Source organism: Molothrus aeneus, chromosome 5, assembly GCF_037042795.1.
Source record: "Molothrus aeneus isolate 106 chromosome 5, BPBGC_Maene_1.0, whole genome shotgun sequence".
NCBI lineage: Eukaryota > Metazoa > Chordata > Aves > Passeriformes > Icteridae > Molothrus > Molothrus aeneus.
Window position 1 is genome coordinate 23,333,380 of NC_089650.1, and position 20,814 is coordinate 23,354,193.

Sequence of the window (20,814 nt, forward strand, 5' to 3'; positions counted from 1 at the left end):
CACTACAATTATTTGTGCTTTACAAACACACATACAGTGTCACGCATAACCTCTTTTGAATGTCAGAGCAGAGTGGTGAATTGGTTAGGGAAGAAATGGTATTAAAATTGTATGGCACACACCTCTCCGAGTTCTTGGTACTGGGGACTGAAAGCTTTGAACTGAATTGTTATTATCACAGTAGCACAGCTGGTGAATTTCTTTTCTAAAATAATATTATTACCTGACTGTCTACAATTGCCATATTGCTCTTCAAAAAAGGAAAGATTACAAAATTTCTTCACCACAATATCTCAAAGCAACTCCCCCCTTTCTGTGTCTTACACACATATCCAGAAACACAACTGACAAGTACTTCTCTCAGTGTTTGTTTCCTCCTCCAGAATCCCATCTGCATCTTGCTTGCTTATCTCCTTATCAGTCAAAGTCACATTTCTCTGACCAGGTTCCTCTCAGAGCTGCCCACAGAGGGCAGCTAGTCCTGCCCATCACTGGCTGAGTGTGACATACAATGTCACAGTCATATTTTCTGGAAAAATCCCTTCACCCAGGATTTTGCTCCTGGGAAGCTAAGAACCTGCAGAGAAAAAGGAAAACAATATTATCTCATTGCTTCTCCTCTGTTTTGCTCATGTGGAATGTGTTTGGAGACTGTTTATCCAAAAGGCGATTGTTTCATTGGTCTCATGTGAATTGTTTTGACTTATTGGCCAATCACGGCCCAGTTCTGTCGTGGCTCTGGAAGGAGTCACTAGTTTTCTTATTATCTTTTCAGCCTTCTTAAGTATCCTTTCTGTATTCTTCAGTATAGTTTAGTATAGTATCCTTTTATATAATATAGTATCTTAAAATAATGAATTAGCCTTCTAAGAACATGGAGTCAGATTCATCATTCCTCCCTTCATCTGGGAACCCCGAAAATACAATAGTACAACAGAGGCAGCTCCAATGTCAGATCTGTGCCAATGGCAGCCTCTGGAGCACAGCCAATTACAGAGCTCTATTTTATAAAATTTCAGTTTGAAAAAGTAACAGGAAGTCATCTTAATTTTCAAACTGGAGGAACCTTGTATAAAATACACATATATTAAATTTCCCAAACTACCAAGAGAACAAGAATGCATGGATTCTTGCTTTGCCCAGATGGTATTTAAGCACAAAAATGGGAGAAAACTGAAAGCTTTGAAATATTTTTTTTCTGGCAGATTTTAAGTGAAGAGCTCATCTAACAGAGATGCCATCTCCCCTTTAAAACATGAAAGGTTAACAGGAAAATATCAAAATACTAATAAGGAAAGAGCTCTGGGTAACAACTGAGCAGTCATCACCACTGTACATCATTGGTGGAAAGTGCAGTGGCAGCAACACTGACAAGAAAATAGAAAGTCTAATGTTGGAAATGTCACCAAGTGCCTAAAGTGATGCACTTATCTAACATATGAATATTTTTAATGTATAATGAAGAGCAAAGGAAAATGGGGGAGGGGGAAACCATGCTCTGTGTTTAGGCAAATGACTTCTCATGTTACATTCTAGTGTCTGACAAACACATTCTTGTAGCACAGAAGATAGAGAGGTGGCTGAGAGTTAAATGCAGAAGAGATGAACACACTGTTAGAAGCATCACTGTTAGAATCAAGAAGAGAAGCCAGAAACAGAAGCCAGAACAGAGTAACGTGCATAAAGATTAAAAAAGGAAATCAAATTAAGAGTATACAGGACTCAAATTCCCTAGTCTTTTATTTTGTATAGCTATTCAGCAGGGTGCAAAGTACAGCCTGAGTAAGAAATAGATGGATTAATTGAAGAAAAATCAGAGCAGGACAATAAGAATGATAAAGAATTTTTGGAAACTTGACCTAGGGGAAAAGGATTGTTCAAAACACAGATGGAATTCAAAACATCAAAGAAAATGCTAAGCAGAGACCACAGTAACATTTGAAAAACAAGTAAGGAATAGTTATGATTAAGAAGGAATGAACTGCACTCCATTTTTCTTCTCAATCCGGCAAGAAATAACTGGATTAAATTGTAGCAGAGGAGGTTTAGGTCAGATGCTATCAAACACCACACAAGAATTTCTAGGACTTGGCATGTGGGCTGTAAGGAATATATGAGTGGCTCAGAGTTCTTAGCCTGGGATAAAAGGAGAAGCCCTATATTATGCTCTCACGAGGATATTACTGTAATAAACCCTGTCAAGAAGGCAGAAATGGTTCTTTACTCAAACTCTTTGTCCACATCCACACACACATATTTTGCTTTCACCATACTAGAATCAATAAAGAGCTATTTGATAAAAAATCACAGAGGACTCAGACAAAAGTGGTATTAAAAGCATAAGTGTCTTCAAGGACATCCGATATCCTTCAGAGTTTCAACAGTATCTCTGTGTGCTGTACTTACTGTGGAATATGTTATTATTTTACTTAAAATTGCTTTCTGAGATCTTCAGACTTATAGGCTTCAAGATCAAAATTTAGCTGTAAAGGGCACCAGAAACATATCTTCCCTTTGTTAGAGCCATACACTTAAAACAACTCAATCTACAAGAGGCTAGAAACTCAAGAGTAGCACAATCAAAGAGATCAGTGCTTTTGGATATTGGTAATAGTTTTTTGGCAGTACTCCAGGACTTTTCTGTAGATTTACATGTTTGTCAATTGTTCAGAAAGGTGCATATGCACTATTTAGAAGATACAAATTCTAGGTGTTCAAGAAAACCTGACGCATTTTGAGGTGCTCCCATTTTAGTTTTAGGAGTTTTAGGAACTAACTGTGATAATCTCTGAACACAGGAAAAGGAGCGTGAGTGCAAGTAATCTATTCATGTCCAAGTACATCCTGATGAGACCTGAAGCAAACTGTGGCCCAGCACTATGTCCCAGGCCGTTGATCTAATTTTATTTTTCTGTAGTGTCATGAAATAAAATTCCAGTCCAGAGACCCTGATTGGAAAGGCTTCTGTTAGATCATTTCTGCATCAAGAATCCAGTCATGAGTTTAGGAAATGAGGTTTTCTTTTATGTGACATATTGTCTAGTGGAAAATGTCCTTCATGCTCTACAAGTAATCTATGAAATGAATTAAGAAGATAGCACATAAAAGCTTCACTAGCGAGTCATGGTTAGTCCTGTATGAACATTCCAGTGATCAGCTGTGATGCTGTTTAAGAGAGAAAAATATTCTGCTGCAACACCAAACTCAATGACTTTTATGAAAATTGAGCAAATTGGACAAGGTTTCTAAAGATTTGTCGGGAAATAGGTGAAAATTTCACTTTAATTTAGTTTAAAAAACTGTCCCTATAAAATAGCATGGTTTTGGTATTTCACTGGATGATATGTTTTCTCTTTTGTAAAGACAGCATTTTTAACAACTAGTACAACATTTTAATATGAGATATTTAATACTGAATCTGTTTAAATGAAATATTTTCACATATTCAAAATGTTTCCCTTTCTTCAGCTAAAACTCTTTGCTGAGCCTAATCAATTTTAGTGATTATTAATTGCTTGCCTTTCTCATTTGCTGCATTCTGTTAAGATGTTCACCATAAATACAAAACAATTGTTTCAAGATGTTAAGGGCTTGTGTTGTATTTCCAAAGAGATTTCACAATCACATTTTTATAGTGGGAGCTATACAATGAGAAGGGGGCTTTTCTTACAGATCTGCCATGATTTAAAGTGGATATGCCTCCACATTTTGATTTTAGTATCCTCTTATGCTTTCTCACCATCATTCTAAACTCCCCCCTTTCCCAAAACTCTGAAGGACTCACCTTTCCCAAACAATTTTTGTGTTGTGCCTTTTGGCTGGAATAATACATTAGTAGGAGATATGAATTGTGTTTCTTTTCATAAGACAGTTAAAAATCCAGCCCAAGATGGAAATGTAAATCAGCATGGCAAGCAGTCATCAATTCCCAGTCAAAACATCAAAGAACAAAAAATGTCAAATAATGGAAAAACTGCAGAAACATTAATCCATTCCATAGCTTGGGGGCTTTAGAATGGAAATTTTCAGTTGTCACACAATTCCATTAGTTGCATACTTTACATTATACCCGTACTGGGGATGATCTTGCAATCCACATATCTATTAATATAAATCTATAGATAACACCTGGACAGAGGGCAAACAAAAAGGCTTATCTTGAGTAGTTTGTAGATGTGGTGTGTGACAGGTATCTGACCCAGTTTTCCCTGCTGGATACTGGCAGGCCACTATATTTGTATCAAAACACTGGCACCATCATGTCTCTAAGCCCACTGATCCTGAGAAGTTCCCTGAAGGCTTTCTCCCAAGGAGCAGACACCACAGGTGTGATTCAGGGCTACTAAGTTTAGATGTCTGCAATGGAGAGGAACAGGCACCTTCAAGGTGTAATTCATTTGTTCTATTTTCCTCAGAATTAGATGAACTGATGCATATTAAGGGCTTGTTCCTACCTAGTCAGATTACATACATTGTCAACAGCTACAGTCAATATGTTGGTTTTTTTTTTCCTCTTGGGCCTCTGCAGTAAAACCACCTTATTTTCCCTGAACTCCTGTTCCTCACCACCCACATCAACTTCTGCAGTAGCAGAGACACATTACTTCCTACAACTGCACCTTCATGGGTGCCTCTAGTGCACTGCTCAGCTGTCTGGGACACATCACAGCAGCAGCATTTGATCTGGAACATTTTACAAGGCCTTGGCTGCCATCCATTTCCCCCATCCCATCCTATTAATTCTTCCCGCAGAGGAGACATAGGGAAATGCAGATCTTTAAATAACAAAGCCTCCCATCAGTGTCCTCTGTACTTAAAAAGTCCTCTTGAATTTGGTCAGTACTTTCTGCATTTCATTACTTGGAGTCTTCTCTCCTGTGAATTTCTGAAGCTAATGATGATAAAATCCATAAATTTGCACAAGAACATTGACCTGGAATGTTCTAAAAATCACAGCTTCTATTCTCTCAACTGCTGTTCAGGACATTTGTTTAATCCAGTCTTAGAAAGTCACAGTTTCCAATAGCAATAGCACTCACAGTACAACTTCAAGAACTGTGGTGATGAAGGGCTAGGCTGTTCTCTATAGAAAACCTATAGAATTCTATAGAAAAAAGCCATGACCATCCTGATCTAGCATTGGTGACAGCTCTGCTTCACGAAGTTGACCTTCAGACATGCCTTCTCACCAGTGGTCTGGAGCTTCTCCAGATTCCCCAGAAAATGAGGTCACAGAATAGATTATTAACTTATAATGCACAAAAAGATGCAGAAATCTAAATACAAAAAGACAAATTTCTTGAGGAGAAGAACATGAATTTTGCATATTGTAAGACAAAGTATAGTCATGGTTTCCAGATGTATATGTCTCCATTTTGTTCTTCTCCTATCTACATTTTCACTGTGGAGGGTTTATTCTTTCTGAAAAATTTCAAAGGTTAAAAAGGTGTAAGGGATGGCTTTTAAACAAAAAAAGAAAGCACAACGTTCTTGTATTTTAAGAAATTGGAGTCAATCCTGTTATAAATGGAAAGGTCTATTTGAGTATATTAACAAAAACAAGCTGTACCTAAGAAGAGTAGTGAGTACCATGAAGACCGCCAAGAGGAAACAAAAGGGCTTTCATACTGTTTTGTCTAAAATGTACTCTTACATATTCTTTCAAGAGGTTTCAGATAACAAAATAAAAGATAATTTGTGCACAGAAGAGAGCTTTGTAAACCAGGTAAGACTTTAAACAGGAGGACATGACTAACTGGCTGACAGAAGTTTCAGCTGGTATGGCTATGTCAGAAGCACTTTTCCCTCAGGTCAGGCTTTTTTAAACTTCATTGACAACACTACTTCATTACCACTCAAGCAGCAAAAAACATATATGTAAATATGCAGTGGATAATTCTGCATTTCATTTGAGCCCAGAGACCCATAAACTCAAAGGTCTTTTTCAAGAAAGTTGAGCCCTGATTTAATTAGTTATATTTTGTTCTGTTCCCACAATTGAGGGACAGTTAATCCAAGGCACAGAGCACCAATGCTCCACTTGCTCCATCACTGACTTAACCCTGTATAACTCCAGGCCCTCTCACTGTCTGAGAAAATCAGACAATGAGAGGGTCTGGAGTGCTTGTGCCAAGAGCAGTGGAAAGGGAACTCTCCCTCCCAGGTTCATGCATCCCTCTTGGCACTACTTGCAGAGGGGCAGCCCCACCCCACCTCAGGCTGTAGGGGAAGATGTAAATGTCCCCAAGACCAATCATTGTTATTTGTTTTAGATGCATAATGCTGTAAATACCGTGCTGTGTTCTCAAAACCAGTTCAACACCAAAATCATTAACATAAAATGAGAATACAAAGCCTGTTGCTGGGTTTCTATATACTCTGTCTTTCTGTTCCCTAGAGACAACTTTAGATTTTTGTTTATTAAGCCATTACTGTAAGGGAGTGTTGCAGAAAACCAGTCATGTCACCTTTGGGCAATGAAAACTCTCACTGTGCATTAAGTGTTTGTAGCCTTGTGCATTATGCTTATTCCTGATGCTTCTGGCAGGTGAAACAACACCTCAAAAATAATTGCAATTTAAGACCAGTTATTGTAAAGGTAAAGGTGACTTTTGACATGTAGGGGACATCTCATATATAACCATGGTAATTTTTTCTTAATCTGTTGCCTGTCTGTTTTTTTTCCTTCAAAAGATGTTTGATGTTCTGATTTGTGGATGTTGATGACAGTAAATTCTTTGACAAGAAATTTTTCCTGTTCCTGAAAGAATTATGTCAGGGGCTTTTAAATTCCTATTCAGTTATCTATGTATTTTCTGTATTACCTCCCTATTCTTTGAAAGAGCCACTTTTTTTGAAAAGTGAATCAAGTTTTCAGCAACATTTGTTTAGTCTACTAGTTTTACAACATCCTGTTAAAGGCTGGTAATTGTCAACTCAGAAACATATTCATTTATGGGTTCTTGCACTGCAACACCTCAGATAATCAAGAAATTTATCTTTAAAAACTACATTCTGAAATTTGAATTCAGACCCTCTCTCTCCAGTATTTCATTTATCTCCTAATTTTTTTTTCTAAATTGCCATTGTGTTTATAGCGGACATAGCATCTGAAATCTAAAACTTTTCCCTCAGAAGTTCAAGCAGCTGGAAACTCCTCCACTGTTTAGTGACTGTGGTTTTTGGTACAGAATACTGCCTGGGAAAGGACATTGTTCTGCTTGTACCAACACATTTTCTGTAAAACATTGCTGAACAGAGACTCCTTTTGCTATGTACATTAGATAATAAGACAGTCTGATTTCCACTTGCTCTGTCTGAATTGAGATTAAATGAATAACTCAATGTTTAAAACTAAATAGCTGGAAGCACTTTCATTTATAATGCTTGTGGTTAGGTTTGCATTTCAGTCTGGTTCTCTTTTTGCAGGCATAGTTGATGTCATATTGATGTCCCTGCCCATGATTTTTGCATGCAACCAGACACAGTGCTTAAAACATTAAATAACAAGCTGCACCTGCTAATAATAATAGTTATTCTGCTCATGAAAATACAGAGCCTGCAGGCTGCATAATTTGTACTGTAAGTTCATTAGCTCTAGCTATTTACATATTGAATAATAGGATCAGAAAAGTAAGACACTGAAACAACTTACAAGAGTCCATGAAAGCTATGGGATTTTTGACACTGGTCACAATAGTGGAGTAACATTGAATTACACCTGTGGTGGGTTGACCCTGGCTGCATGCCAGATACCCACTAAAGGCACTCCATCACTCCCTTTTTCATCAGGACACGAGAGAAAATAGAAGAGGAAGCTTACAGCTCTAGATAAGGACAAGGAGAAATCATCCATCTGTTACCATCATGGGCCAAACAGACTTGACTTGGAGAAATTAATTTAATTTATTATTCAATCAAATTAGAATAAGATAATGAGAAATAAAACCAAACCTTAAAACACCTTCCCCCAACCTTTCCCTCTTTCCAGGCTCAGCTTCACTCCAATTTTTCTCTACCTCCTCCTACCCAGTGGTTTCTAAGGATAGGGAATGGGGGCTGCAGTCAGGTCTTTATGTGTTGCCTCTGCTGCTCCTTCCTCCTCAGCGGGAGGACCTCTCACACTCTTCTCTTGATCCACTGTGGAGTCCCTTCCACAGAAGACAGTGCTCCACTAACTTTTGAACTTGGGTCCTTCCCACAGGCAGCAGTTCTTCACAAACTTCTCCAGGGTGTGTCTCTTTCATGGGATGCAGTCTGTCAGGAACAGATTGTTCCAAGGTGGGTCTCTTGCATGGGGTCACAAGTCCTACCAACAAATCTGCTCCAGCATGGGCTCTTCTTTCCAGGAGGCCACAGGTCCTGCCAGGAACTGGCTCCAGTGTGGACTTCCCACAAGCTCACAGCCTCCTTTGGGCATCCACCTGCTCCAGTGTGGGGTTCTCCACAGGTTACAGGTGGATATGTGCTCTTCTGGGGGCCTCCATGGGCTGCAGGGGCACAGCTGCCTCACCATGGTCTGCAGGGGAATCAGCTCCAGCAGCTAGAGCACCTCCTCCCCTTCCCTCTACACTGACCTTGGTGCCTGCAGAGTTGTTCCTCTCACTTATTCTCATTCCTCTCTTTTGGCTGCTGGTCTGCAGCAGACTTTTTTATCTTTTTAAATACTTTATCACAGAGGTGCTCCCACTGTTGTTGATGGGCTCAGACTTGGCCAACAGCAGGTTCATCTTGGAGCTGTGTGGTGATGACAGATGTGAGGGAAACTTCCAACAGCTTGTCACAGAAGCCATCCCTGTAGCCCCACTTACCACCAAAACTTTGCCATGCAAACCCAATTCAGGGTCTCATCTTCTCCAAAGATAAGAAAGCCTAGTTTTGTCCAAATGCCAGTTTGGCCTAAAGGAAACCTGTTAGCCACAGGTGACATCCTGCATGTTGCTTGACCTACCACACATGCACAATAGGGATAATCACCACTCTCACCCTTGTCCTAGTGCTTCCTAGTACACATCTCACATGGGCATGCTCATAGCTATCTTTATTTCTGTCAAAAAGCTCAGAGGACAGCTGATACAATTTCAAGGGTGGATACGTGCAGAGCAAGCTCAACAAGACAGGGAAAGGATATGAGCACCAAATACAAACTCTTAGTCAGGAAAAGATTTTCCAGCTGACCTGCAGCTTGCTTCTGGCTACCACAGAAACTCTCCTGGCAAGATGTAAAAAGTCAGTTGACCATAGACTAAGCACTCTGGTTTAAACTGTATGCCTGGTTGATTAAATTACATCTATAGGAGCAATAAACTACACAAAAGTTATTGTTCTTTCAATAACTGGATAAAATGAAGTCATAACTGAAAAAATAAACTTGGAATCAACTATAAAGGCACTGAGATTTTATTGTGTGTGGCTCAGAGAACCAAATTACATAAGCTACATTTATAAAACACCTTTTCTAACTCAGATCTGCAAGTGCCACTTGGGGTCTGGAAGTCAGCTCAATTCTTTTCTACCCATGAATCACAATCAGAAAAAAACCATTTATGTAACAGGAATCTCATGAACAATTGCGCTGATGACGCACATACCAGAAAAAAGCTGATCAGTCTCTCATAACTGTTTTGGTTGTGCAGTACTAACAACAACAAAAAGCAGTAAATGTCAAATTTTTTTCCAGAAAGTTGATAGTATTTCATTAAGTTCAGATGCAATAGCTGTTGATTATAATGTCTGTTTCACATCATCACTTTCTGAACACTGTGCTCAGAAGTTTCACTCTTTGAAGTTCTTAGCTTTTTCTTGTTCTTTATTTTTAAGTTTTAGCTCACTTTGACATGGTCATAGGTCTATTTTCCTTTTATACTCTGGGATGTGCTAAAAGTCACGGAGATACTCTGCGTGCTCTTTCTGTCAGCTGTAATTTCCCTCAACATTCATCATCTTGAAAGCAGACTCCAACTTGCTGCTAAATATAAGTATCTTACTGAATACATGTTTCTAGCTTCTTATGTCCTGCCCCATTAGCACAAAGTTACAGCTACATTAAAAGAAACTGCTTTATACAACTATTATAGCTCTTCAAGAACCTATCTATATTTGCTTGCAAACTTGAAAAGTCATGAAAGAATAGTATTCTGTAATTATATTGCATCAACTACTGAAAATATTTCAAAATATAACTTCTAGGGTCATGTTAACATAACTTAGGACTCAGAGTATACCCACTAGTAGATATTTGTTCATACAATACAGCTAAAGCTTATACTGCGCCTTTCTTTCTTGTCCTTTTGGGTTTTCCCCAGAGAACAACTATTATGTATTTCTACTGCCTATTGTATACACCAGCTGTGTTTTTGCTGCCAGATGTTGCACCAGAAATGTCAGCTGCTGCTTGAGGCAGGGAGCAAATGCAATTAGAGGTGCCCTGGTGACAGCTTGACACTTATGGTGGCAAAGTTTAAATTTCTAATCAGGCATGTAAGTCAAAAACCCACACAACTTGGATTCTTCCAAAAGCTGGACCAGCACTACACTGACATCATTTATCAGGGAGATGCAAAGATCAGTGTGCCAGCAGAAGTCCAAATGGATTGGCTGTTACTTGCAAAACATCTGAAGTTAGCTTCTGAAGCACATTGTGCGTGCAGTAGGAGGAGTCTGTGAGGAGTCCAGCGTTCCAGGACAGTAAGGAATGTTATTGGTTTAAAGTAGTTAATTGTTTTTATACTGAGACATTAGTTACCATATATATACAAAATATACAAAATAAAAGGCCTGAATATTATTTTCACTACTCATGTGGTCAGTTCCCATTTACTTCACTTCTATCACTCACTGTCTACTTGTCTGTCAAGTAGAAAGCTTTCACAAGTAAACTGCATGAAATCAACTTATAATCTATAAATTAAAAACTTTGAACAAAATCATTAGGCATAATGTATTAAGTACATTTAGTAGTAGAAATACTCTGTATGACATAGTTTGGTGTAGTCATAAGAAGTAGAAAAACCAAAACCATCATGCTATGTTCATACTAAATGCAGTCTGTTCCTAGGACTACATGATCAGATCCTAACCCAACATCAGATTCATTTTGGATAGACTGTTCTTAGTTAAATGCAAGATGACCTTCTTCTTTTTCTCTTGTACAAATTACTAATGCAAGTGTGGTCTGTGTTTGTTCATCCAGCATAAATTTCTCACCTCTATCCTGCATTTACATTACTTTACAGTGCAGCTTAAAAAGTTTGCAAGTGAATCAGTAATACAAGTTAGCTGCTGCATGCTGGCCACCTCCATGCATGACCTATTTTGACAGTATAGTTTGAAGTATCTTACTGAAACATTTCTGTAATACTGTATTTGTCTACCAGAACTGCATAGATACTCTTGATGGCAACTGAGTTCTACCTGGTCATTTAGGAAAGGTAAATCGTAATTCATGCTGCAGGAATAATTTGGTAAAAGGGTACCTCTCCAACTTTTGGCCAAGAGGTTAAATTTATAAATATTTGTTCTTGTGAAAAATACCATGTGCTCAAAGTAATTCTGACTCTTCATTCTCTCTTGAAAAAACAGGTTTTCCAGAAATTGCTGGGCCACAGGGAGAAACATTTAATTTGGAATGGATGCTATCTATATTTTCTCTTCACATAAAACTGATCACAAGTCATTCTCTTCTGCATGTCAGTGGGTTGATCTAAGTCTCAGGTTTATCTTGTATTAAGATAAATCTGAAATGTACCATCACAATGTGGACAGTAACACCCTGTTAACCTTTTGCCCACCAGCTCTGTAAGGGATGGGTCTCATGTGATATTTACAGGTGGTATCAGTGCCTACAAACTTACAGTGCGATTGGTACCTCATCTCCTGTAAGAACATGCTTCACTTGGAGAATGTCCTCTCCATTTTCCCCACAAATAAGTCTTTTTCAAAGAGTATTGAAAAATGAGAGCAGCAGGGTCATTGAGGATCCCAGAGCCAGGATATCATAGTTACTTATCTCACTTGTGAGACATTGGAAAAGAGAATAAATCAACAAAGGAATTGCTTCACCTGGCTGAAAAGAAAATACAGTCTCTTTTCCAGGAATTACCTACAGTTCTGATTACCTTATTTGAGCATCTCTGCATGTGATCACATGTGTTGAATGTGGTCTGCAGGTGTCTGGCTGTGACAGGGTCAACACACTCATCCTATCCAGAACCAATATACACAGAAAAGCAGGGGGAAGCATCATAAAATGACTTGTGCTGTACCACTCAATTAGCATTCACTCTTAGAGTGTTGTTTTCAATTTAAAATCTTTACTATTTAATTTTATTTTTCTAATTTTTAATTTTTTCATCCTTTAAAAATATTTTATCATTATTTTTTTCTTTATTATTATTTTTCTTTTTTTGTTAAAATTTTCATTATTTTAATTATCTGCTCCTTGGTCTGGGATCTCCTCATTGTTTATTACTGTATGTACTGAGCACCAAATCTGGCAGAACTTCCAAGGCAGAGTGGTGTGGTACAGTTGAAGACTGTGAGTGTGAATTTGTTGGGGAATATCTGCAAAACATTATCACCTTTTCCTGGAGTCAGAAACATGTATCTGCTCAGACCTTTCTCAGTTACATGGTCTTGACACTGTGCCTGAAGTTATCTCAGCTGTTGTGAATTTGTTTCTGATTCCCTCTCTCATTTCATGCTGCTAAGTGAGCACTGCTCCCTGCATTCACCACTTCCTGGGAATTTCCCTGTGCTGAATTTGTCAGTGAGCCACTGCAGTGCACTTTTCCCTCCCTGCAGTAAGGCATATGGGTTTGAAATTGCAGTGTGCAGGATAGCTCTGTAAATTTTCCTCTCTGCCAATGGTTTCATGTTAAAAGGACAGGGCTAACACAATCAAATGCCAAGATATGAACAGCTGGTAGCCAAAGGAGAATGAACCAATAACCACACAAAATTCATGGAAGGTAAAAAATTTCTTTCAGTCCAACAGTTACTACCTATTGCCTCTGAAATTGTTCTGTAGCCAAAGAAATAGGCAGTTTTCTCATTTCATCTGGGAGCAAACTTTTTTCCAGTGGAAGCAGTATAGTGCATGTGAACAACTTGAAAAAAACCCTGCAGTTAAAATTTTCCAGAATTAAGACTCAAAATGATGCACAGTCTCAAAAATAGGAGAAGTAAAAATAATGAGAAATAATCTAGATGCTAGGTGATCACTCAGCTAAGTTTAAAGCTAAGTGTGATGCAGCACTGTTCTTAATCTCTGGAGATGGGGGAAGGAGTGTACTAAGAATGTATATATTTACTTCAGGATTATAATTTAATTTAGAAACCAACATGATCATAAAATGTACATGCCAGAGTTTAGTTTTAGGTCAGAGTGTTAAAAAAGATTTCTACCCTTGATTTTAAAAACACTAGTCCAAGTCATGTAGCACAACCTCATTTTGATCATTCTGTGTTTAGAAAATGTACAATTACTGATGCTGGCAAGAAGTCACACCAAGGGCAAATGAGATCAGTAAGAAATAAAACTGCATGTCACTAGCAAAATAGAAACTGAAATGAATAATCAAATTGGCAGATCATTAATGCAGCCTAGGCAGCAAAGTCCAAATAAATGATCTTGAAAGCAAAAAAAAAATCCTCTATAGCAAGCGCTTAAATCATCAATTTGAAAAAGTTTTCAGCACAGACTGTTGCAATAAGTTTCATAATACTTAAAATATACAGTGATTTCATAGCTTTCACTGCTGACCTTAGCACAGTAATAAATCTGCAAAAACCACAAAGTAGGAAAAAATTTATTTGAAACCATTGGACATATGTATTAATAGGTAGGATTCCTTCCCCATTTGTTTTCTACACTGCCCAAATTTTAAAGACTTTGTCAGCATCTCTCAAAATTCGCCCTGGTGGAAGCAGGGCAGAATTTTAGGATATGAAGGTGAATAGTTGCAGCAACACTCCCCTGTTCTTGAATGTTGGGTTACAACTCCTATAGGCAGTAGCACATATACTGGAAATGTAATAATGAACAATCTCTGGCATTGAAAACATCTATCAATTACTGCAGCACTGAAGATGATGACTTCCAGCTTATTTGAAGGAATAGTTTAGGGTAACTTTTGGTGGAACCAGTAAAATGCTCTTAATACACTTACATACACAGTAATACAGGACATAGGTACATACAGTACCCATGTTCAACCAAAACCATTTAAAGAAAAGAAAAATTTTCATTTTTCTGTAAAGGCTTCCCTTTTTCCCTCCCCAACGTTCTCCAAAGAACTGTGCATGTCAAGCACACAGACAGAATATTTACACATGTACCAAGAATTCAGCGAAAGAAAGGGAGATGTGTAACACCTATATCCTGAAAATTTCTCTTCTGTTTCCATCAGTGGCAGTATGACAATGCATATTAGCATGAGTGTGAGTCCACCAGGCACAAATAAAAGTAAACACTAAGCAATGGCTGTTCTGGATGGAAGTGAGGCTTAAGCCCTGCTTAAGCACATTATCAAAGTTTAAGGAAAATCATAGGCTTGGCAAAAGAGATATGGTCTCTTTAAACCTTGCTCCAGCTACCTAACATATCAGTACACTTTAGACACTTAGCATTAATTTCTACACTCTTGTCCATAAAAGAGTATATATATTTTATTTAGGACATTATGTAAGAAATAATGTAGATATAAATGATTCATATGTACTGCCCAATTATTTCAATGCTTAGAGTTAAGACAGGAGAAACTTTAAGCTGTTTTCAAACTATTAAAATACTTCTCATGTCTGTTTGCCTATGCTGATAGATAAAGGAAGGCAGGGATATAGTTAGGTCTCTGGAAAGAGTACCAGGAGCCTCAGCAAATAGTGGAGCACATAGCTGGAAGAAAATGTAGGTGCAGAAATATTGATTGCACTCAGTAGAATTCAGGCCATTCAAACCCAGCACTTGTTTTTTGTCATGCACAGCACACCAGATGAAATTCTGTAGCCTACTTGTGCATAAGGTTGAAAAAGATGACTGTAATGGCCTGTTTGGCCTTCAGTCCCTGTGTCTGATTTTCCTTTAGGCTACACTTTTGCCCTGCTCTGGCCTATATTTAGGCATGCTTAAAAGCATTTTTCTACTGCTACAACAGAGTGAAGGAGTTTCAGAGTAAACAAATCATACCCCCAGATTCTATATAACTTCAACATGAAAGTATTTTTAAGGAATATCTCTTACTTCTTTTTCCATTTGAAGTCCTTCTGCTCTGATATTTCTCTCAAATACTTCCCTCTTCTCTGTCTGTGGATTAGATTTTCTATACACAAGGATGTAGTCAATCCGACATTTCCCATCTCTAAAATATAGTCCATTGGTTTTGTTCTTATCAGGTACTTCCTGCAAAGAGAAAATCAAGCATTTCAGTAATGTTAATTTTCCTTGATAATTGCTGCATTGCTGTTGCCATCATCAGTTTTCAGTACTACTCAACAGAAGAGATAAGGAATCACAACAAGCTGTTGAAGTTTTAGGCTCTTCACATACAGTGCTTCTGACTTCATCTGAGAGGAGCAAAGACTTCCCTATTAAGGGGGTCTCAAGGGGCATCAGGAGGTCTAAGGAAAATGCTTGGACATATGGGGATGGGATAGGAGAGAATAGAAAACACAAGCAAACCTCCCTCCCCCACTATTCTCCCTAAGTTTAGGAACAATTTCTTATAAAATAGAGGAGAGAATAGTGTTACTGAAGTGTAAATTTAAAATTAAGAACTTAGTATGGCTGAATGTCTTTGTACATGTGAAAAGAGTAACCATTAACATTACCATTATGGTTTACTGTAGTGAGAAACACTAAAACCTGGCACAGAGGTTTTACTTTACTTTGCCCCATAGAACACAGACAACAATATGAAGGTTCTGTGCTGACTTCACCATGCCTCATCAAACTAACTACTGAATATTCCTTGCATAAGGAACAGCTGAGGATGGATTTATTTGGAAAGAACTATTGGTTTGTAGGTGTGGCAGCACATAAAATCAATAAAAGCAATAAGTACTGTCTCTTTTCTTTATGTATTAAAAAAAAGCGCCTGTTCAAATGTTTGGTCTGACAGAAAAACACAACTTGATTTCACTGTTAATAAGAGGATGAACAGGTCACTCTCCTGAGGTATAAAATACCAAACTACCGGTCTTTTTCCAGTAAGTCATGAGATGAAATTCTCTACAGATCCTCCTCACAATTTAACACTACTTCTATATTATACAAGTTCTGCCCAGAGTTTAAGCCTTCACTTTCAGACAAGTTGAAATTGCATGGCAGTTTGCAATGGTTGGAGCAATGGTCTCATACAGGAAATGTACACTGTGAAGGATACATGGGAACAAACCGCACTCCCTCTGAGCAGTATAAAGGGCAGGGATCTTCAAGAACCTCAAGATCAGTCCAGCTCTAAGCTGAAGGGAAGGTTAAGCTAATTTACCTCTGTTTTTCCAAAACTCACTCTACTATTTCTGACAAAAATAGCCCTGCCCTACAATATACAATCAAGTCTCTGAAAAAAAAGAATATTTTGACTTTCACATATGGGGGAAGGAGGGAATTTTCAAAATACTTTCCCCATAAAACAATTGCTTCTGAATTTAAACCACAAAGTGAACATTATAATAGGAAAAATTATTTTTACGGGAAAACCTCCCAAAACAATTTTCCCATTCAAAGAGTTTAGTATAAGCTATCTTTCTGATTCTCAGCAGGCATTTTGATTAAATGGAAAAACCAATGAAAGCATCCCAAATGTTCCATCCTCTTGGTACATCCAGTTCCCTAAAGGAAGAAGGGAATTTTTCTAGCATTCTTTCATTGCAGTGTCTAACTCCTGACACAACTTAGGGCAGACCTGATACAGTGGAGCAGTTCTTAGAGCCCAAAAAGAAGGCAAGAAAAAGGATTTAATCTCTAAGGTAAAAACAGTAGCAAACTATTTATATCTATACTGCATATCATGCTGATAAATGATATTATCAGGATATGAGAAGTATTTTTCATAGAACATTAAATGTGAAAACAGCTCAGGAGACACATTTTATCTTTTTCCATTAAAACTCTCTGTCGAGAAGACATAAAAAAAGCCCCAACAGCCCAAAGAGTATTTAAGGTTATTTAAATAAAGGAAGGGTGTGGCAGGAGATTTGGAGACTGTGGGTCAGCTTGGTGGTCCTGTTGTGATTTCTAACCCTCCTGGCAAGCCTCTTGTTCAGTAGTCAGAGTCATATGTGGTTTTAGTGTAATAGGAAAGCAGCTGTAGAGCGAAACAATCCATGCTGAGGATCTGCTGTGTATGCTATGTAAACTTAAGGGCTCACTTTGGGCCCACTGTAATCTGGTCTGAAGGACTCATTGGATTTACATCCATAAGGAATACAGGTTTAAAATCCAGCATTGCTCTGGACCACAAAGAAATCATGGGTAGGGGGAATTGAGAGATCCAGTTCAAATGTACACTCCTCATCTGAACTCAGACCCATCCTGAGAGTACCATAAGGAGTGTGTCTTTCTCTGCATGCAGGAGTGACTCCACTGGAAAAATTGATTTTCCCCTTCCTATGTTTCTTCTTTCTCTGAAGAAAATTGGTTTGCCCTGCACTGACTCATCAGTGAATGCAGAACCTTATACTAAAGAGGACCTATGAGATTCAGCCAAGGGATTTGGCTTGTTGGACTTCAAATATGACTGCTGGGGACAATTACTTCTCTTGGGCTTGTGAAACACTACTAGCTACAGTATTGTATTTTTTCACTCAGAAAGGCAGCTTGAACACCCTTATCTGTACTTAAAGATCCTTTTCATTTTAAGAACACTGTGTGTCAAAGCCAGACTAATAAACCCTATTAGACTGTTACAGTCCCTGGGAAGGGACCCTTTCTCTGGCTCTCTGTTACAGACTCTAAGGCAACTTTATAGACTGAGTCTGGACTTGCAAGAACTCTTGAGGATCTAACATGATACTGAGACAGTCAGGGCTGGTTCAGCAGTGTCAACTTCAGGACTTGTGCATCATCCAAGTATTGTAATACTTTGGCTTATGCAATGCCAGACAGAAACTTGTCCTACCTTCCTCCAGATATTGCATCTCCCTTACCTGTGTAACAAAATCAAAATTCTGTTTTCCTAAACTGATGAAGAAAAAATATATAGCACTAGATCTGCCTGGTTTTTGGTGAAAAAGCGGTGTAGTCATGTATGTCAAACCTCCATTCTTTCATCTAAAAAAAGGCTGCTGGAAGAAAGTAGAACCATGAAGACTTCACTCTAACAAGAAGCTCAGCATTTCTGTCTATCTTTATGACTGTGCTGTAATACAATACATATTGTATAATTTGCACTTGTTTTCCAAGGAATACAGCAGTTTTTATATTCTCAGGTGCTCAGCTGGGAACCATCAGGATTCAGACATGACTCATACACATGCATATGCTAGGAGAGCTTTAGGCCGAGGGGCTTACCCACACATATCCATACAAACCATGCAACATCTGAACAGTGTATCTTTTCCTTCTAGAGTTCAGCAGGGACCAAGTACTTTGAAACTCTTTTTGGCAGGCTGCAGCATCCTTTAAGTCCCATTAAGACTTTCAATTTTCACCTTTTTTCCCCCATCTTATACCTATATGTGACCAACATTGCTATTTTCCTCAGCTATGATTACAAAAAGACCCCTTAAATCTGTTCATATTCCTCAAAGGTTTTCCCTTTCCCTTAAAAAAACCCAAAAAAGAACACATCTAAGAGAAAAAAAAAAGGTTTTGAGGTATTGTTTTTTCAATATCATTACATTAAAACCAGCATGTCCTTCTGATAATTTTATGTTATTTTTTCCTCTTTAACTTACAAAAATCGTGTGCCTTTCACCTGTTCCTTTTTGCTACTGACCATATGGTACATGTTCCCAAAATGCAACATGGGACTATCATGTCAGATTAGCCTATTATGGTGCAAGCAGGCAAAGAGAGTCTTTTGTACATTGTACAGGAAGCTAAGGAAGAGCTATGATTAAAGAAGATGAAATTGTGAGCAAGGTCAAACATATTCAGGGTGCCCTGAATTTTGTTGCTTTAATTATCTGTCTAAACATTCGAGGAGTGCAGCTCTCTATGGACTGAATTTCTAGAACAAAGAAAATCTCTGTCTCTCTCCTCAGCAGTGTTGCACAAAAGAATTTGCACCACAAAACCCTCTAGCTCTTGAAAAAGATAATCTCTACTTGCCTCTTCTAAACTCTATCAAAACTAGTAAACAAAAGAGGGTCAGGGCAGGGCCCTCAGCGATGTCCTGTGGTTTTCCACTCTTTTTTAATTACTAGCATGGTCCCTGCCAGTTCTGATCTGTTCCAGTCAGCCCTCTGCCAAAAATTCCTCAGGAAAAACTTGCAGGTAACATCAGACCAGTCCAGTAAGGTGCCTCAAAATAGCTCCATTCCTGAGGTGGAGGAAGGGAGAAAAGTCCCTGGTTTCTTCACTTGCTGAGGAAACAACCATAACATCCATGGGTGTCAGGGCAGTGGGAGGCAAAATTAAAGGGCATATTGTTCCTTTCTTCATTAAAGACACAGGAAGAAATTAAGACCCAAATTTTCATCATGGGTCCATGACACTTTGCCTGCTTTAGGACAGATTTTAAAAGGGATTGTGTTCTCAATATTTCCTCCCTTGTATGTTCTCTGAATCACCATTATGCACCATCAGGTGATAATTGTTCCTCATTGAAAGGGAATGCATCTCATAACTGACACCCAATGCTTCTCATGGGAGTTGTAGATAAATCCCCTCCACACTCTTTCCCCTTAAAGGATGGATATAGGGAAAACTTTTCTAGAATTTTCAGAAGCATTAAAGCCTTAGATTAGTATAGATGTTTCACTGAGGGTGCATGAAATCAAAACTTTTGAATTTGAGATATTCTATATTTCAGCATGATAATCTTAGAATGGGAAACCAATTCTCATGGGAAAGATTAGACACAATTTGATGTAGAGAATGAGATTTTAAATCAAATTACATTTATTACATCTTTATAATGGGCATGAATAAATATTGTTTTAATAATTCTGTGTGTCCTTACCTCTCCCACAACTTCCAGCCTGCTGGCATCGTCAGAAGTACTGGTCAAGTTACCATGGTGAAGCAGGGAATCATCATCTTTGGAAGGGCTGTTCACACCTTCTAACTCATCAAAAAAAATGTTCACATCCTTAGCTACTAAAAAACAAAAAACAAAAATATACATTCAAATCACCTCTGAACCAAATGAAGACAGCAACTATTAACCCATCAATAATTTCACTTTTTAGTTCTGGTATAATTAGATACCATTTAATCTTAAAATCTGATGAGTGTTGCTGGAATGCTTTCTTCATCAATGAGCTACATAAAGGTTTAGGACACCACAACACCTCTCTGATGAAAAATAAGCAATCTGCTGTCACAATAAAACAGACATTAGCTATCCTCTCAGCTTCTTTTGGGGCAAATGGCTTAAATGACTAGCTTCTGGATTAGTATTGTCTCTGGAAGTTTCTTAGGAGGCAGATTTTTAACCTACTATACAGAGTGTGGAGTTCGAAGTTGTGCAGACCCGTGGGGCAGCCAGAGGCAGAAAGCCTTAAATAAATACTGTTTCTTGAAAGGCATTGAGTAAACAAACCTGGGCAGATATTTCTCTTTTCACAGTTTGGCATGTTTTGATACATATAAATCTGACACTTTCAGATCCACCTACCACGCAGCCCTCAGTCTTGAAGCAATTGCTTACA

At 38.2% G+C, this 20,814-nt stretch overlaps 1 protein-coding gene across 1 annotated transcript in view; it reads right to left on the reverse strand.

Moving 5' to 3' along the window:
* ANO4 (anoctamin 4) overlaps positions 1 to 20,814 on the reverse strand; it is a 187,298-nt gene that overhangs the window by 90,499 nt on the left and 75,985 nt on the right. The window contains exons 4-5 of the mRNA XM_066549687.1: positions 20,124 to 20,260; positions 15,239 to 15,397 (exon numbers count right to left, since the gene is read on the reverse strand). Coding sequence (XP_066405784.1) covers positions 15,239 to 15,397; positions 20,124 to 20,260 — 296 coding nt within the window. The remainder of the gene's footprint in view (positions 1 to 15,238; positions 15,398 to 20,123; positions 20,261 to 20,814) is intronic.